The 16704-nt window shown below is 38.7% G+C and overlaps 1 protein-coding gene across 4 annotated transcripts in view; it reads right to left on the bottom strand.

The window, feature by feature from the left end:
• CNTNAP2 (contactin associated protein 2) overlaps positions 1–16704 on the bottom strand; it is a 1223788-nt gene that overhangs the window by 348021 nt on the left and 859063 nt on the right. For all 4 annotated transcript variants that reach the window (XM_049816392.1, XM_049816394.1, XM_049816395.1 and 1 more), the window contains exon 13: positions 1357–1557. In XM_049816392.1, coding sequence (XP_049672349.1) covers positions 1357–1557 — 201 coding nt within the window. The remainder of the gene's footprint in view (positions 1–1356; positions 1558–16704) is intronic.

Genomic DNA, 16704 nt, shown 5'->3' with positions numbered 1-16704 from the left:
TTTATCTCCAGCTCTATCCCCGAGCAAATTCACCTTCTAAATACCTGCCCAAAGATACATCCGTACACTACTTTTCTGAAGCATATGCAAGCAGGGAGCTTTGTATCCATCAGTAGGATCCTATCACAATACTTCTAATTATGAATGTGATTCAGGATCCCATACATTAAGGTCCAAGAAAGAAGAAACAATTTTCCACCTTGCAGATTCTTTGTGCTACAGTAAATTAAGCAAAATAATAGCAACAGAGACAAACCATGCATTAGAAATAGTTCAAAAACAGCAGGGAGGAGGGAGAGGAGTAACAAGCATTACAGTATCTATTAACTAATGGAAAGCTTATGGAAATAAGGATAAGATGCACATGCAAGCTAAATGAATCCTTATCTACAGCACCATAAGAAAATATACCAAAATAAATTCATGTGGGGAAGCAGCTTAAAGTGTAACACTGAAAGCATGCAGCCATTAGTTTCATCTGAAATGCATTTTAATTGCTCCTATCACAATGAACTGATTTCACAATCATGAAAATGCGTTGTATGTTTCCACTTATAAACCAGTCTTCATTAAGAACCATTAAAGGTTTATCTATCATCAAATGCTATCCTACACAATTAGACCATAGATAAAGTACTAGTTTCTAAAACTGAATTCCTTCCTCATGTGCTGTTTTAATTATTCTGGAATAACTAATACTTCTGTCTTTATCAGTTACAGGTAAGACTTGTTGAGCAGGCACATATAGCAAGCAGTACTAGAACTGTTCTCTTCCAGTAAAGCTACACAGCAAAAGGAGAAACTTATAATGAATCTACTTGTAGGTAATAGCATATCATATTTCTCACACACCACATTAGTGACCATGGCATTCTCTACAATGTGTAAGGCATCTGATTACCTACAAATACTCTGTGTTTAAGAAACTGTTTCAGAGATATTAGTGCGAAAATTCCAACCCTCATTTAGCCAGTGCCCTTGCTGACTGTAGCATATGAAAACTGACAACCAGAAAACCAGGATAAAGTTCAAAGTAATTTTTCAATGCCTCTACTGATTAAACTTTCAAAGTTACCTTGTTTACCAAAAGCCTCCTGCTTTAAGGAGCAACAGATCTGAGAGAACACACATATTTGTGGTGCAAGAAAATTCATTTTAGTAGGAAGCAAACAGGCAAAATTTCCTGAGAAAATAATTTCTTCTGTATTTTCAATTATTTACCTCTTTGTGAACCTTAATGAAGGAGAACAAAGAAGTATGTTCACTGAATTGACAGGTCTGACAACAATACCTGTTGAATTGTTCAGATGAAGTTCTTTAACACTGTATTTAATTGATATCCCATTCTCAGCCTACCTGGTGTATTCAGCAGCCGGGACATCTTGCAAGAATAAGAGATAAACTGCTCGCAGTATTCAGCACTACTGGTAATGGCAGAAATCTGGTCCATCGTTGCACTGTAGTTGAGCTGCAGTACAGATAACTTCTCCAGGCTGTTGCCTCCCACAGAAGTCTGCATTTGCAGATCATGGTACACAGTTGTCCATACTTTATCCTCTGAAAAAGAGGGGAAAAAGACAAGACAAGACTTGGTAAAGACAGACAGTGGAAATGAAATAAAATAAATCTAGGCCTTTGACAAAGATAAAAATGTTCTGCAAGGTATTTTTTGAGGGGGTAGTGGAGAAGAAGGGCATTGCACATGAGAAGTCATCATGTTAAGAGCATAGTTCCAACAACTACGAAACGATGAAAGGAAGAAACCCAGATTGCCTTTATAGTTTTGATAACCAATATACTGTGTGAGGAGACTTCCTTGAACAACTGATGTTAATAGTGACATATGGAACTAATAAGGATTAGCTTTGATCAGGAATTGATTAGGAGGACACAAGGCTGATGCACTGAAGATTCAAGGTTTCTATGTGAGGAAAATTCACTGTGCATGGTGTCATGGTTTCAGCCCAGGAAGCAACAAAACACCACGAAGCCTCTCACTCGCTTCCCCCCCACCCCCGGCCACCGTGGGATGAGGAGAAAATATAAAGGCAGGCTCGTGGGTCGAGACAAGGACTGGGAGGGATCACTCCCCACTCACGGTCACGGGCAAAAGACGGGCTCAACTTGGGGAAGAAATAAAATCAATTTAATTGACTACAAATCAAATCACACGAAGGACACTAGGAAGTAAACCCAAACCTTAGAACACCTTCTCCCCACCCCACCCTCCTTTACAGCTCAACTCCACTCCTCGTTCTCTCTAGCTCCTCCCTTCCAGCAGCGCAGGGGAACAGGGGATGGGGAGTTGGGGTCAACTCGTCACACCTTGTCTCTGCCGCTCCTTCCTCCTCAGGGGGAGGAGGACTCCTCACTCTTCCCCTGCTCCACCATGGCATCTCTCCTGCAGGAGACAGTCCTCCACAAACTTCTCCAATGTGAGTTCTTCCCATGGGCTGCAGTCCTTCAGACACAGACTGCTCCAGCGCGGGCTTTCCCATGGAGTCATGGCCATCTTCAGGGGCATCCCCCTGCACCGGCATGGGCTCCTCCCTGGGCTTCAGGTGGGCATCTGCTCCCCCGCTCCCCTCCACGGGCTGCCATCTCACCACAGGCTGCAGGGGCATCAACCTCCTCCGGCGCACCTCCTCCCCTCCTTCTTCACTGACCTCCATGGCTGCAGAGGGGTTCCTCTCACATTCCAATCTCCTGCCCCACTGCAGGTTTCCCTTCTTAAATCTGTTCTCCCAGAGGCTCTACCACCAAGCTGATGGGCTTGGCCTTGGCTAGAGGCAGGTCCAACTTGGAGTGTGAGAAGCTTCTAGAAGCTTCTCACAGGAGCCATCCCTGCAGCCTCTCCCCCACTACCAAAAACCCTGCCACACAAACTCAAAATGCATGGTAAGTTGCTGTGGGCTGGTGAGCAGCACTGCTTTGCAGTACTGTAACAGCAGCGATGTACCAGATTCTTATGTGATTACATTACTTTGTGATTAATACTAAAACCACTGCAGTTTATCAAGGTTTCCACATTTTTACCCAAGCTGTGTTCCTAGGGTAAACCAAAATTACTGCTTATTGAGACTGGAATATTTTACAATAGCAGCACCATATGACGTCACTGATTGTGGTTATGGTACGGATATCAGCATAAGAAATAATAGAAGTAGGAGACAATGGAAATACAAAAGCTTCTGTTTAGTTGTGAAAAGACAAAAGGAAGGGGGAAGAACAAACTCCTTTTGGTGACAAGAAATATAGCAGCATCAGCTGAATCTCAACACTTCCCACAGCCTAGTGTACATGGAAAAAGTGTGTAATATCCAGCCTACAACAGACTCTGTATGCATTATACTGCTTTAAACTACTGAACAGCAAGTCACTAGAAGTGTTAATGTGTGCCATTTGTCAGTAGTTACCAGAGGAGATTTAAGATGAGATATCATAATAATGAAACAACACACTCCACACTCCTCTTGTTGGAAAGATTTGTGGAAGTTGGAAGGTAGATTAGAAAGGAAATAACAAAAAGGCACAGAAATTTTCCTGTTATAGACCAACCATTACTGTTTATTAGAGGGACATTCCACAGAACCAAAATGAAAAAAATATTATCTGAGAAAGACATAGGGTTTCAGAATTAAAACAATGAAGATTCAGTCAATATTAGTGAAACTGTCTTCCTGTAAGAATACTATTCTATCACTTGGGTGTTAAGAACTTTTAAATTCAAGTTGACTAGCTACCAGTGTAAAAAACCACTATCTCAGCTGATACTTACTACTCATATCGTCCATCTCAAATAGCCAAGGACTGACTCTGTAAATAAAACCCAGAAAATTCTCTTTTTTCTATAGATTATCCTTTAACAAAGCTAAACAAACATTCCCAGAAGTGCATCAGGTTTTGTCACTAATATTTATCATGTATAGTTCTTTCACATTTTAAGTTGTTCTGTTTTTCTTTTAAATTTTCTTTCTGCTGTTTTATATACTTCTACTACTGAGGGCCAAGTCAAAGAACCATGTTTTGGACTTGGAATAGGAAGTGTGAAACTTTAAAAAAATCTGTAAGAATCTATTCTGGTGTCTTTAACTGGCTTGCACAAAAGCCCTGTTTCCCGGGTGACCCATCCAGGCCTTTGCCCCAGACAGTTCAGCTGTTCCTGTAGAGCAACACCACTGACCACAGTCGTCCTTCCAGAGATTCAGAGGCGAAAACATGCCATGCTGCTAACTTTGCTGTATTTATCACAAGAACGAATTCTCTAAGGAGATCATCTGGCAGTTTCAGAGAATTCTAATTCACCTGACAGATGTGTCTTACAGCAATAAAAACCATAAAATGTAGTATATAGCAGTATGTTTTCAATTAATCTATGTAAATCTCATACCTGTTAATGCAAATATCTGAGCCATTCCAAAACTTGTGGCCTGATACTGCTCTTCAATATTTTAAATACAAGAAAATACTTTAATAAACTGAGGCATACTCAAAAATGCTTCAGTACTTCTTTACCAAGTTCACAGAAATGTGCTTACATACACTGATGAGTTTTGGGTGTGACCCAGAGTAAAGCTACCTTTCCATGTTATGATTATTCTTATCTCCAGGATACTGTACTCCACCTTATTTCCCAGTCTTAATTCTCACTGCATAGTGTCAGGCTATTTTGGATTACACGGAGTCATGTGGACTCATGTGTTTGTAACTGATATGGTGCAAGTCTTTCTAATCAAACATTCAGAGATAAGGTAAGCAAAGCAGACGGATCCTCAACAGGGAGTATGCATCACTAGACAAATGAAATGAAATTCAGCAGGTGATACAAGATGGTTATTATTTTAATATTCATATCCTTAGTCCAAAGCTCTATATCAAACACCGTACTATTCTTGCACCAAGAAAAAAAAATATTAAAAAAAACTAAGGGAAAGGAAGAAGAATAATTCTTATTTCTGTATTGCTTTAATCCCACTCCCAAGCACCAAGGAAAAATTTATAATTGTCACCTGTCAAGTTATACAGAGAATACAACACAGTTTTGTTGAGAGCCTGGGATGGCAGTTTACTGCAGTTTCATTTTCAAGAAAGGACTGATATATTTTATATGTTCACTGACAGCAATGTCTCAGTTTTGGCAGAAAACACTGTACATGTAAGAGCTCTAACGTGTTAGTGAGGTATGCACTAGGCCAGTTAGAGCCTCATCTTGGGTTTCTGAGCCAGCAAAGACTCCTGGACTAGCCATTAGGAAGCCATGGGAATGTCATTAGCAATAGGAGCTGCATTAGGCATTATGTCTGTGAAGGGCGTTCCTTTTGGTTACTGGCTTCTAGCCAATGCAGCCCTGACATTTCCCCTCCCGGTGAGGGAGTTTCAGGCTTTACTGTGGCACACTGTATTGAAGAAGATGATAGAAACATACTCGTGGATGGATCTAGGTTGCCTTTACGTCAGTCAAATGTATCCTCTGAACCATTTCAGGATCTGTCTAAGTAACAAATACTACTAACAGATAAAAGTTTTTTGCACCTTGAAATGTGTCTATTATAAATATATGTGAAGAAAGTCAATAACCATTTCTAGAAAAGCATTTCAATCTCTTCCTGCTGTCTAGAAGATGATGGGAGATTGATTAGGGTATACCTGGCCAGTTACTGGAAGGAAATCTAGCTCTCCCACCAGAAAGCCTGAAGTCATTTATCTCAGACTCACAGCACATAGGATAGAAGCAAGGGACACATGGAGGCTGACAATTCCTTGGCATTCAGCAAGCCGGCTTGTCCAAAATCTGGAAGCTGAAAGATCTGTGCCTACAGGTCAGGCGCAGAGAGAGTGTGGAGGAAAAGCTGTGGCTGCTGTACAGGAAGGAAGCTCCTTGTCTGGGTGGGGTATTTTACAGTCTTCATGCATTTTTCTGATTTAACTAAAAAGTCCTGCCATGAGGCATGGACTGAGACAGTCTGGAATGAGAGGGTCTTTCCTTGGCTGGAAAACCATATTGACAGTGTAACATGGACACAGCCCAAAATCCGTCTCCCCTTCCCACAAAGAGCAGTCTCCTCATCTCATATAGATATACTACTGGGTCTGTCCTTCAGATGTCTGGAAAGGCTTAAAGGAGAAAGCTGCCAGGCAGGAATCTTAACCTTAGGTATTGTGTGCTGATTACAAACTGCTTTTTCCCTTTTAGTCTTAACTATTTGTTGCTGTGATAATACTTCCCATGGAAATCAACTAGACATTTATAGCTTGAAAATAATGCCAACTTCTTAATTTATGGTTCCAGTTTCTCAGAAACTGCTTGTGAGTTGAGGCCTCTCTTCAGAAAGATTGAATTAGTAATCAGCTTGCAGCCCATTTCCCTTACAGAAAAGGTAACACTATCTCAAATACTTGTATCATCACCATTTATGGAATTATTCCCATGTAGCTGAGAAAAGGATGTGGTAGTCATAGTTAATATATCAAAATCTGCAATAAAAGCTACCCCTCATTTTCTGTCAATAGTAGACAGAAATCTCATTCAAGGTACACGGAAATGAAAAATACGTCCTAGTTAGCTGTAATTCGATATATATACCTGGCAATTACAGTCACCACAATATTGGTATCATTATTCCCCTAATACACTGGCAGTTATTTTAAGAAAGCGTAACATATGGCTATTTCTAACCACAACTGTTTAGAGACAATTGGTTGGTCAGAGCTGTGTATATGACTTCTGTACAGCCAAACACACCTATAAAGAGCAGACATCACTTAACAATTATAATGCTGTTAAGTAGCATCATTTATAAAATACTCTATGTGCTTATGACCTTTGTTATTCAAATTAAAAACTGTATTAAAATGAATTCATGTTGAGAGTAGTTATTAATAATTTAAAGATAATTATAGTATTCTCATAATATTTCTTTATTGCAGATATATTAACAGGCAGATAAAAGCTAATGTTTAAAGGAAATCTAAGTATGTTTTAAATTACAAACATGCAATAACATTACAGAAAAGGATGTAAGAGAAATTTAAAGTAAAGGAGAGGAAAAAAGGGGGGGGGGGGGTTGCAATATTGCATGGGACAGCCACAATTTCCTGGGGTCTCTGTTACTGCACATCTCCACCTTAGCCTGCTGTGTAGTGTTTTCTTTGAGGCTAGTCAAAACACCCTAGTCCAATGAGTAGTCCAGCCAACCAATGTAAGTGCTGGGCTTGGCCTTGAATTTCAAACTCATATGGAGACACAGAACTTTTGGAAAAAACATGGGAGTCGAGCAAAAGCGTACATAGTAGAAATCTTCACATTTATACACAATTGGCGCTTATGGTCAGTCTCACATCATTAGCTCATAAAACCCAAGAGACTTCTCAGCTGTGATGTAGTTTAAAGAGCTAGGCTGGATAGCAATAGAGTTTCTTTTGATATCACAATAACATTGAGAAGACAAGAATTACCTGATTTGCTGACCTGACTGAAGAATAGATTATACAATCATACTATGGTAAAGCATCATTGCTAATTAGATTAACTGCATTCCACTTTTGCCCAAAGTTAATCCTATGCACAGATTTCAATTCATTTCAGATATATTGAAAGTTGGAACAGTCTGCATTATTCCATTATTAATTTATTCTAAGAAAGACTGATTTTTAAAAAGATCACTTAGAAGTCCCCAAACACTTCTTAGCCCCAGTGTAAGAAAATTATTTACTTGTGAAGTCTCAGAAAAGGAGTTCTGTCGTTGAGATGAGTGCTATAAATTTGGGATGGACCCATTATACTTTCCTTATAAACAATGTCGTTGAATCCTGGTTTTAAGTGGAGAACAGAATTCAATGCAGATTTGCAGTAAGCTGTGTTTTTGTAGCAAGGTGAACCAGAAAAGTAATGTATGCATTGAAAATGTAGCACCTGTCCCACTCTGTCCTCTCTCTTCCCCTCTAACTGTCCATATTTTAAGACAAAGTGACTTTTGCCTTCAGCAAAAGAGACTAAACACTTCCCATACACATGGAAGCATAAGAGCTCCTTACTGCATTCATAGGCTGATACTAGCTTTCCCACTGGAGGACAGAGTACCAACACCAGCTAATTGCTAACACATCAGGAAGATAAGCTCTCGCCGATGACCACGTCTTCATTCAAATGCATTTCTTCTTAGCGCTTTGTTAATGTTACGCAGAGAGTTCCAGTTGTATAGGAAAATAGATATGAAATAATAGTTCTTTCATCATTTTATTTTTACCAGTGAAGGAAGAGACTAATTTTCTTTGAATAGAATGCAGAAAACCAGTAACCATAGATTCTTAATAGAATTCATAATGGTTTTCACTAAGAACAATCTAATTAGATCCAAACTGCTAAGACATTTAATCCAATTATAGAGAAAATAGGCTCCCTGTAATTTAGTCTATATGTTACTCTATGGTGAAGCACTTCCTCTCCCACAGATAGATATTATAGTAAGATTAAATTCATTAATTTAAGAATTACTTTTTTTTTTTTTTAAAGGGAAATGGCCACCTGTTTCCTCAAAAGGAAATTAAAGTGCCATAATTTGCTTTGCTGAGAACACCTTTCAATTGCAATGACTTAAAGTCCTGCCCACTCATTAGTTGTTTTTCCCTAATAAAAAGTTAAATAGTTGACTAATAAGATAATTAATTAATAATGATTAGCAATGATTAACTAATAAAAAGTGAAATTAATTTTAAAAGTTCCTCGATCACCAGCTATACTCAACATATTTTGTGATGGTGCTGACACTATGACGCTGGCTATTTTCCAAATACTCAGTTTCTCCTGTTATTGAACTTCCCTCACTCATTTGCTTGATGCTAACTCAAGCAAGAAAACTTGCTTCTGACATGCAAATCAAGTAATCTTAGATAATGATAATTAACTGGAAACAAGTTTGGAAAATAAACCTCAGAAAACATTTTGCATGTATTCCACATGTATGAACATGTTTTTCCCTTTTACTTTGATCTACAGGTACAGTTATCACTATTAGAGTTTAACTTTTTTTGGCATTAATGGGCTTATGTTCTTAAGACACTATTTTATTAGATATTTTCAAGAAATTAGAAAACAGTTTTATTTCTCAGAAAGGTTCATTCTCTCTCTCTCTCTCTCTCTGATGAAATAGATCAGTGGCTTTTTTGATGGATGCACCTTCATGACCTAAAATTTGGCTGACAGCCTTGATAAAATGTCATCTGGTATGATACTTTCATCATACTCAACCACACCTCAATTCCTGGTTGACGCATCAGAGAAGATGGTTTTGAGAAAACCTGAACATATCAAATAATTCATATTCCTTTGAATAAGTGTCATAATTTACAAGTCTGAAAGGAAAGACTGCCAATCCACACCAATATTCATGGTGTGCTCTGTCCATCAGCCATAGGCAAAATGGACATGCTAGAAACTTTAACCCTCAAGCTGATGGCCTTTCTTCTAGATGGCAGTCTTCTTGATCACTAAGACAATAGTGGCTAATTACTTTTTACCTAAAATGTTGCTGGTTGGCAATAGTTTTACTCCAAGTCTCTTCCTGTTTGGCACACATACTTGGAATGAACTTGTAGGAAGATGAGCAAGGCTAAGTGTTCTGTGCTGATGACCAGTACTACACTGCAGATACCTCTCATCTGTGTCTTCTTGAAACCAGCAGTGCATATCTAGCATTCAGATAACATAGAAGGATGGGATAGTTAGCTGTAAGCTCAGTGAACATAAATGTAAGGCAATACCTATGACGAAGACAGGGGGGATGTAATAAAAATTATATCCATCTCCATCTGCTGCTGGGTGCTCTGCATTTGTTGTTAAGAATTGATGCCTGCAGGCTCTATTGGATTGCTACCTACTATGTGACAACTGTACTGCATCAACATTTAGAAATGCGTTTCCTTCACACATGTCAGCCTGGAGATAGCTCTTCACAAGACATCATGATTTTTGCCATCATCAGTGCATTTGTCACTTCAAATTAGATTACTGCAATGTGTTCTACAATATGCTACACTACAAATCACTCAAGAAACTATAAAAGACATTTAAAAGTGGACTGCCTTCTAGGGAAGATAAAAATTACAATTGTAATCATCTCATATGATGAGATCTCCAATTTTATTTTCTGATACAAACATAGTTGGTATTTCAATTTCTGTTGAATTGTGTGGAAAGGGACCACAACAGTCATTAGCAACGTGATTAAATTAAGCATTTTTTGCAGCAATTTTGTAGACACAGTATCTCATGTATATAATTGATGTAAAAAAACCCTACAGTAGATAAAAATTACAGAGAGCTCTCTTCTCCCTCCTTCCCCGATTTTTTTTTAGCCTCTCTATATGTGTATATATATAAAAGTTTAAAACTATATATAGCAATTTGAAACTAATTCTACTAAGGACTTCAAAGGAGCTGCAGTTGGTTTATAAAACTGAAAAATGTAGGTTTGATTGAAGTTAATGAGTGTTTTGACAATCTCACCTGAGATTTGCAAATGTCAATTTTGCAGTAAAGTTACTCTGGTGATATGAATTCTACTACTCTCATCTTACTAATGTAGAAAATGGGGTTTAGATCAGAAAAAGCCAATATCCAGAAGGAAAAAAAAAAAAAAGAGTGAATGAAGAGTGTTCTTATGGACTGAATTCTATTGAAATCAAAGTCAGTGAGTTTCTTAATCTATTTAGATAGAAAAGAGGATCAATCCCCAAATGTAATTCAACCATTCCTGCAGTAATTTTCCCCTTCTACTGTTCCTTTCATTGTTTCTTCATCAAGATAACAATGAATCTTCAAATTTAATTACCAACCACTGACTGGATATTTTCCTTTTTACTTACAGACAGTGTCTTCTGAGACAATGAAATTTTATACTTCCCCTTGTATTTATGTAATCTTTTTCATAGCATTTCAGCAAGAAGAAAACTGCTTATTTTCTGAACTTACTGTGATACTGAATGACATAAGTTTATAATATTTTAAATCAATATATAATAGATAAATCAGATGCTTTACAAGATACAATGGAAAGAAGTGACCAAAAGAAAGTTTTCAGGGAACCAACTGTTATCAGAGAAATGATAATGAAATGGTTGTTTCAACACAACTTGTTAGAAACATGAAGGGACATTACTGAAGTGGTAAGCAGAGGACAACTTCTCTGGATCACTAGAGATTATTTCAAAACATTCAACACAGTTGCATGTAAAAGGCTAATGCCAAGAGTATCTTAAGAAACAGAATACAGATCACTCATGCCTTCAAAGAAAAAACACTGCAACAACACAAAACAGTGTTATGCTGAAAAACAGTGCCTGGGGGTAAAAGCTGAAATCAGATTTGGGCCCTAATGTAGAAAATTACATCATATGGGTGTTAATAGAAACAAGAGTTTAAAAATTGTCATATATTGAAAGGAACAATAAATAATGAGACACAGTACAGCCATACGAAGGAGGACTCAGATTATTTAAGTGCCTGGTCTGACAGATGGCAATTGCAGTTCAGTTTAGATTAAGGAACATTGAAGTCAAGAACACAGGCCATAAAAGAATTAACAGTATGGTTGTTTTCAGCACAGTGAACAAAATATGGGCAAGGGCTGGAATTTTTTTTTATGGTTCAATTACTGAAGAATCGATAACTGATTCTACCTTCTGGGGAATGGCCTCATATATAACCTGGTATTATATAATGAGAAAGATCAAATGCATGCATCACCCTCAAAGTGTCTTTCAGTTCATTTTAGCATATCAGGAGCATATGCACTTTAAAGAAGTCAACTACTGCCTGATTTTTTCTTTTACAAAACAACGTATCATGAGTCTTTAGCTATGATCCTAAACAGGGCTTCCTCAAATCACTGAAAAAAGTACCACAAAAAAAATAAAATTAAAAAAAAAAAAAGTGAAAGGATATATTGAAGAAAAGGGGTCTTCAAAGCTTCCACTATGTTAGCTTAAACCTTAAGAAACCATTTCCTGAACTATCTTGACTGAAAAGTCAGATCAGTTTTCATTTCTACTCTCCTGAAGAGGCAGAATGAAGACTAATACAGGTCTCAAATGTTACCACTAAACAAACGTCACCTTCCTCTCTCCCATCAGCTTTTGAGTGCTTGAATCCTCGGCATACTCTTCACTGATCCAACTTAATTTTTTCAAGAACAACGTCCTCCACTCTCCTCTTTTATATCCTGCTAACTCCTCTCCTTGGACAGATAGGAAAAAAGAATATAGTGCACTGAAGTAGCCTTTCTAATTATTGCATCAATAAACTGAATGTTAGGCAACCTCCTGAAAAGACTGGTGTGAAGAATTGAAAAAGACATGTTTTCATTAAGTACCCTTGTTCCATTTTCAAGAATGTAGCCTCCTTTTGATACTATTTGGCTATTTGCAACTGAACACTGGGAAACAGAAATCTGGTTAATCGCATTCCTAACCAATATTCTTTTTAATTTTTCTTTCAAAAGGTGTCTCCGGATTGGAGAAATTACAGTTCAAAGCTTTAATGCACACTCTTGATAGTTTGTAATAATTTCTCCATCATTCTGAATCATATCAGCCACATTTAAAATTAGGAATCCCATTTGAAGATTGACACATAAACTTAAGCATGTTTTCTTGAGGCATCACCTAACTAAATAATAAACACTGTCATATGTAGTTTAGTATAACATCATGTTTCTTGGTTTTTTGACATTTCAGCACTTGTTCATTAGAAAATTCAAAAAACCACTGCCATTGGCACAGGATACACAGTAGAATGAAAATTAGTTACATTGTGACTGACAGAAGAATTTTGATGTCTTCAAAGTCTTTATTTCTAATCTCTCAAATGAAACAAGCCTTGAAACTCCACAGTACATCACAGTGCTTTAGTGATTTTGTTTATCAGAAAACAGCCATGCATTATTTTAAAACACATTCTATACAAAGCTTTTTTAGCACACTTATGGTTTGAAATGTGGCACAGAGGGACATTAGGAGAAAAGAAAAAGCCAATCAGGCTGCATGTTAAAGTCAGCAATTTTAATGAAGTTTGTTTAAAATTTTTTCCTTTCCTGAATGTTGTGATCTAGTTTTATCTCAATCTAAACCTAAGGTAGAAGAGAGAAATCATAATTTTCTATGCCAAATTACAGAAAAAGGCATAGGTTGGTCCTGAGAAAAGACAAATATCCCACATATGGGTACTAAAGGTCACAAGTTCAATTCTTTTAATGAAAAAATTAAAAGTCCTATAAGGATGAAGAATAAAGATCATGCTAGACCAATAAGAAACCTTCAACCTCCAGAAATTCTTGAATGTGAAATTTTTCACTTCCTTATAACCAAGGGATGTGATCTCTTTCCCTCTCATCTCAGGGCCTACAGAACCATCACTAGAACACCCCAACTCATTGCAGGGAACACTACTTCCACCTAAAGGGACAGAGTGCTTTTATAAAAAATGGTTCGGTTAAGGAAATACAGATCAGCATTTTCAGAAACCCCAACTATCTTTGCAGTACATATCCTGTGAAAGTAGTACCTTCAGTGCCATATACTTCAAAGACAGTGTTGTGTGGAAACAACAGTCTAAGAAACCCTGATGTTGTTCCAGATGCCTCATTGGCTTTCTGCTGGCAGATATCCAACAGGTTCTTTCTTTCAGAAAATTCTTTCTAGCATCAGCAGCCACAGGATTCATGAGAAGCAGAAAAATGTGGACTTCCATAAAGCTGTTTCTCCTGCAAACTCTTTTTATGCCTCAATACAGAAATCAGACCATGCTCAATACAGAAACCACCACAGAATTTGGAGAAGAGGGTGGCATACATGAAAATGAAGATGCTTTTTTACTAAGTCAAACATTATTTTCCTTTTCAGTGAAGACTTATAAATACTGTCCCATCTACTCCAACAATATTAAAAAAGTATAACACTACCTATTAATAAATTTAACACATGCTTCATTATGTAGAAATTATATATTTTAAATTAATATTTCTGAGATGCCAAAAAAGTTATGATTGGGTGTAATTGGACTTTGTAGCTTGAATTGAATGGCTAAGTGTTTTTGTTATATCCTTATCTTGGAAAAGATACGTTACAGTGTCTCTGCTCTTACTGAGGTTCCAAATATATACAGAACCCATCCATGACAACACCTAACTGCTTTCCAGAGCAATGAGAAATTTTGTTTGCAAGGAAACATCTCCATTCACATGGCACAGCCTGATATTCAGGGATTATAGAGAATACTACACTGAATCAGACAAGGTCCCATGTATGGTCAAGTTGACTACTGCGAAAGTTGATTACAGTTTACCCATACGCTCCAGCATACCTGGCCTCGGCCTGCACTTTGGCCTCTATCAATGACTCTTCTTTACAAGTACATAATCTTTTCTGTTCTAAGTACATATACATTTCATGCAGCTTTGCTGAACACTTAGCTGTTTGACTACATTTTATGTAGAATTTTAAAGGATTTCTCCATCATAATATAAAAAGATGACATCTGGAATAAAGTAAGTCTGAAGTGAAAGTAGACTGTAATGGAAAACATTTAGCAATCAACTGCTTAGGGGTCTTAAAGTGCCTGCTCTAATTATGAACAACTTTCCTATTTATTTTATTAGGTTTCCCCATATTTAACAAATAGAAAGTTGATTTCCTTGAGCAAGACAGACAAATTTTATATTCAGGCAGCCCTCTGATTTCCACAGTGTTAAAAGCATTAAATTATCTATGGATCAAATGAAAATACTGACATCTAAGAGGTCTACGAAGTTTTTCTCGCCCATCAGACATATATATATTTACACATGTATATTCAGTTTTAAGATTTGCTACACTACGACAGATTACTCTCATTGTTTAAGTTTTAATGTTATCCACTACAGAACATGAAATCCATCAACGTAATGCTGGAACTTAATGAAGACTACTGACTTCATTGCATTCTGAGCAGCTGCAGAAATCCATCTGCTTGCAGGTTTCCAAATGCAGGTCTGCAACTTGCACAACTGACAATGCATGTTTGTTTCTTCCATAATTTCCAAACAATTCCAAACACACACACACAATTTTGGTGCAGAAAGTAACCAAAAGTGAGCACAAAATTTCCCCAGTGAATTCAATTGGTCAAAGGTTTTATTCCACTTCTCCGAAAGAGACTTGTTCACTAATGAAGAAGCCAGACAAAAAGAGAAAAGTGAGAAGAAAAGCGAGAAGAAAGAGAAAAGAAGAAAAGAAAAGAAAAGAAAAGAAAAGAAAAGAAAAGAAAAGAAAAGAAAAGAAAAGAGAAAAGAAAAAAGAAAAGGGGGAAAGACAAAGGGAGGAAAAACACCCTCCTCTCCCAAAAATCCCACACCCCAAAAAGCAGGTACATGGTGTGCTGGGCGAAGAACTGGCTAAACGGCAAGGCTCAAAGGGTTTTTGCACAAGCAAGAAGCCCTGGGGAAATGGAGCCAAGGGAAGAGCAGAGCTCGCTCCCGTTTACAGACTGGCACTGGGCAAGAGAGCCCGAGAGAGGCAGGGCACGAGCGGTGCCTTGGAGGTGCAGGAGCAGCAGGCAAGGAGCTAGCCGAAAGGGCCCAGAGGAGCCCTGGCAAGGGGCCGTGCTCAGTGCTACAGAGGACAAGAAGCAACCCCCGGGAGCATCCCTTGGAGCCTGTCCTGGGATTCAGAAATCTTCCTCCCCCCAGATGCGGAGCATGAGGGCCGTGTTCGTGGAGCATGAGCACTGGGCACCTAGCCACAACGGCCCAAGGCAGCCCTGGCAAAGGGCCATGCTCAGTGCTGCAGAGGAAAGCAAAAAAACCCTGGGGACACTTGTTAGCCCACCGTGGGGGAAAAAAGCCTTCCTCCCCCCAGCTGCAGGGCACAAAAGGACATCTTTGTGGTGCACGAGTAGCAGGCAGTCACCTAGCCAGAACAGACCAGAGGAGCCCTGACAAGTGGCTGTCAGTGCTTAGTGCTGCAGAGGAAGGCAAAAAAACCCCGGGGAACAGTGCCAATCTGCCCTGGAGGAAAATTCCTTCCTGACCCCAGCACTGGCAATCAGCTATTCCCTGAGCACGCGAGCAAGACCTGCCTCCTTGTCCTACAGGCTGCTCACACCTCCCAGGAGACAGATGCCCAAGCCCTGTTCTCCCTCAACCTGGAGCCATCTCAGGGGCTTCTGAGAGTGGCCAAATGCCCCTGGCCTGGTCAACCTTGGGGCCAAGAATCCTTCCAGCAGCTTTGGGCCACCAATGGGTGCTCCAAAGCACTGGGACCCCTGGCAACATCTCTGTATTGGATTTCTTATGGCTGCTACCCCAGGCTCTGCAGGTGATGAGGACGGTGAGCTCTTTTGCTTACTTATTTGTTTGCTCCAATGTTTCCAAACTGGAGCGGAAACTCACGGTGCTCCACCTAAGGTTGTGTTACCTGCAGTTCTTCACACGTATGGCTTATGGATGGAGGGGCTCTCTCTTCTGTCAGAGCTCCAGCTGGTATGGAGTATGGGAGCCATAGAAACATACCATGAGATACAGCTTTTCCTGGTTTGTGGATGCCATGAAATCCAGAATATGATGTGGACTATGAATGTATCTTTTAGAGAAGGCAGGAAGCCTGCGTGTCTTGAACGATGGTTCACTGCAATCTAAATTCAAAAGACCTGAGCTTGAGCTTCATTGTTTCAGA

The sequence above is a fragment of the Accipiter gentilis genome, chromosome 14 (assembly GCF_929443795.1).
Source record: "Accipiter gentilis chromosome 14, bAccGen1.1, whole genome shotgun sequence".
Taxonomy (NCBI): Eukaryota; Metazoa; Chordata; class Aves; order Accipitriformes; family Accipitridae; genus Astur; species Astur gentilis.
Note: the sequence above shows the minus strand (reverse complement) of the source record. Positions and strands in the feature narration are given on the sequence as shown.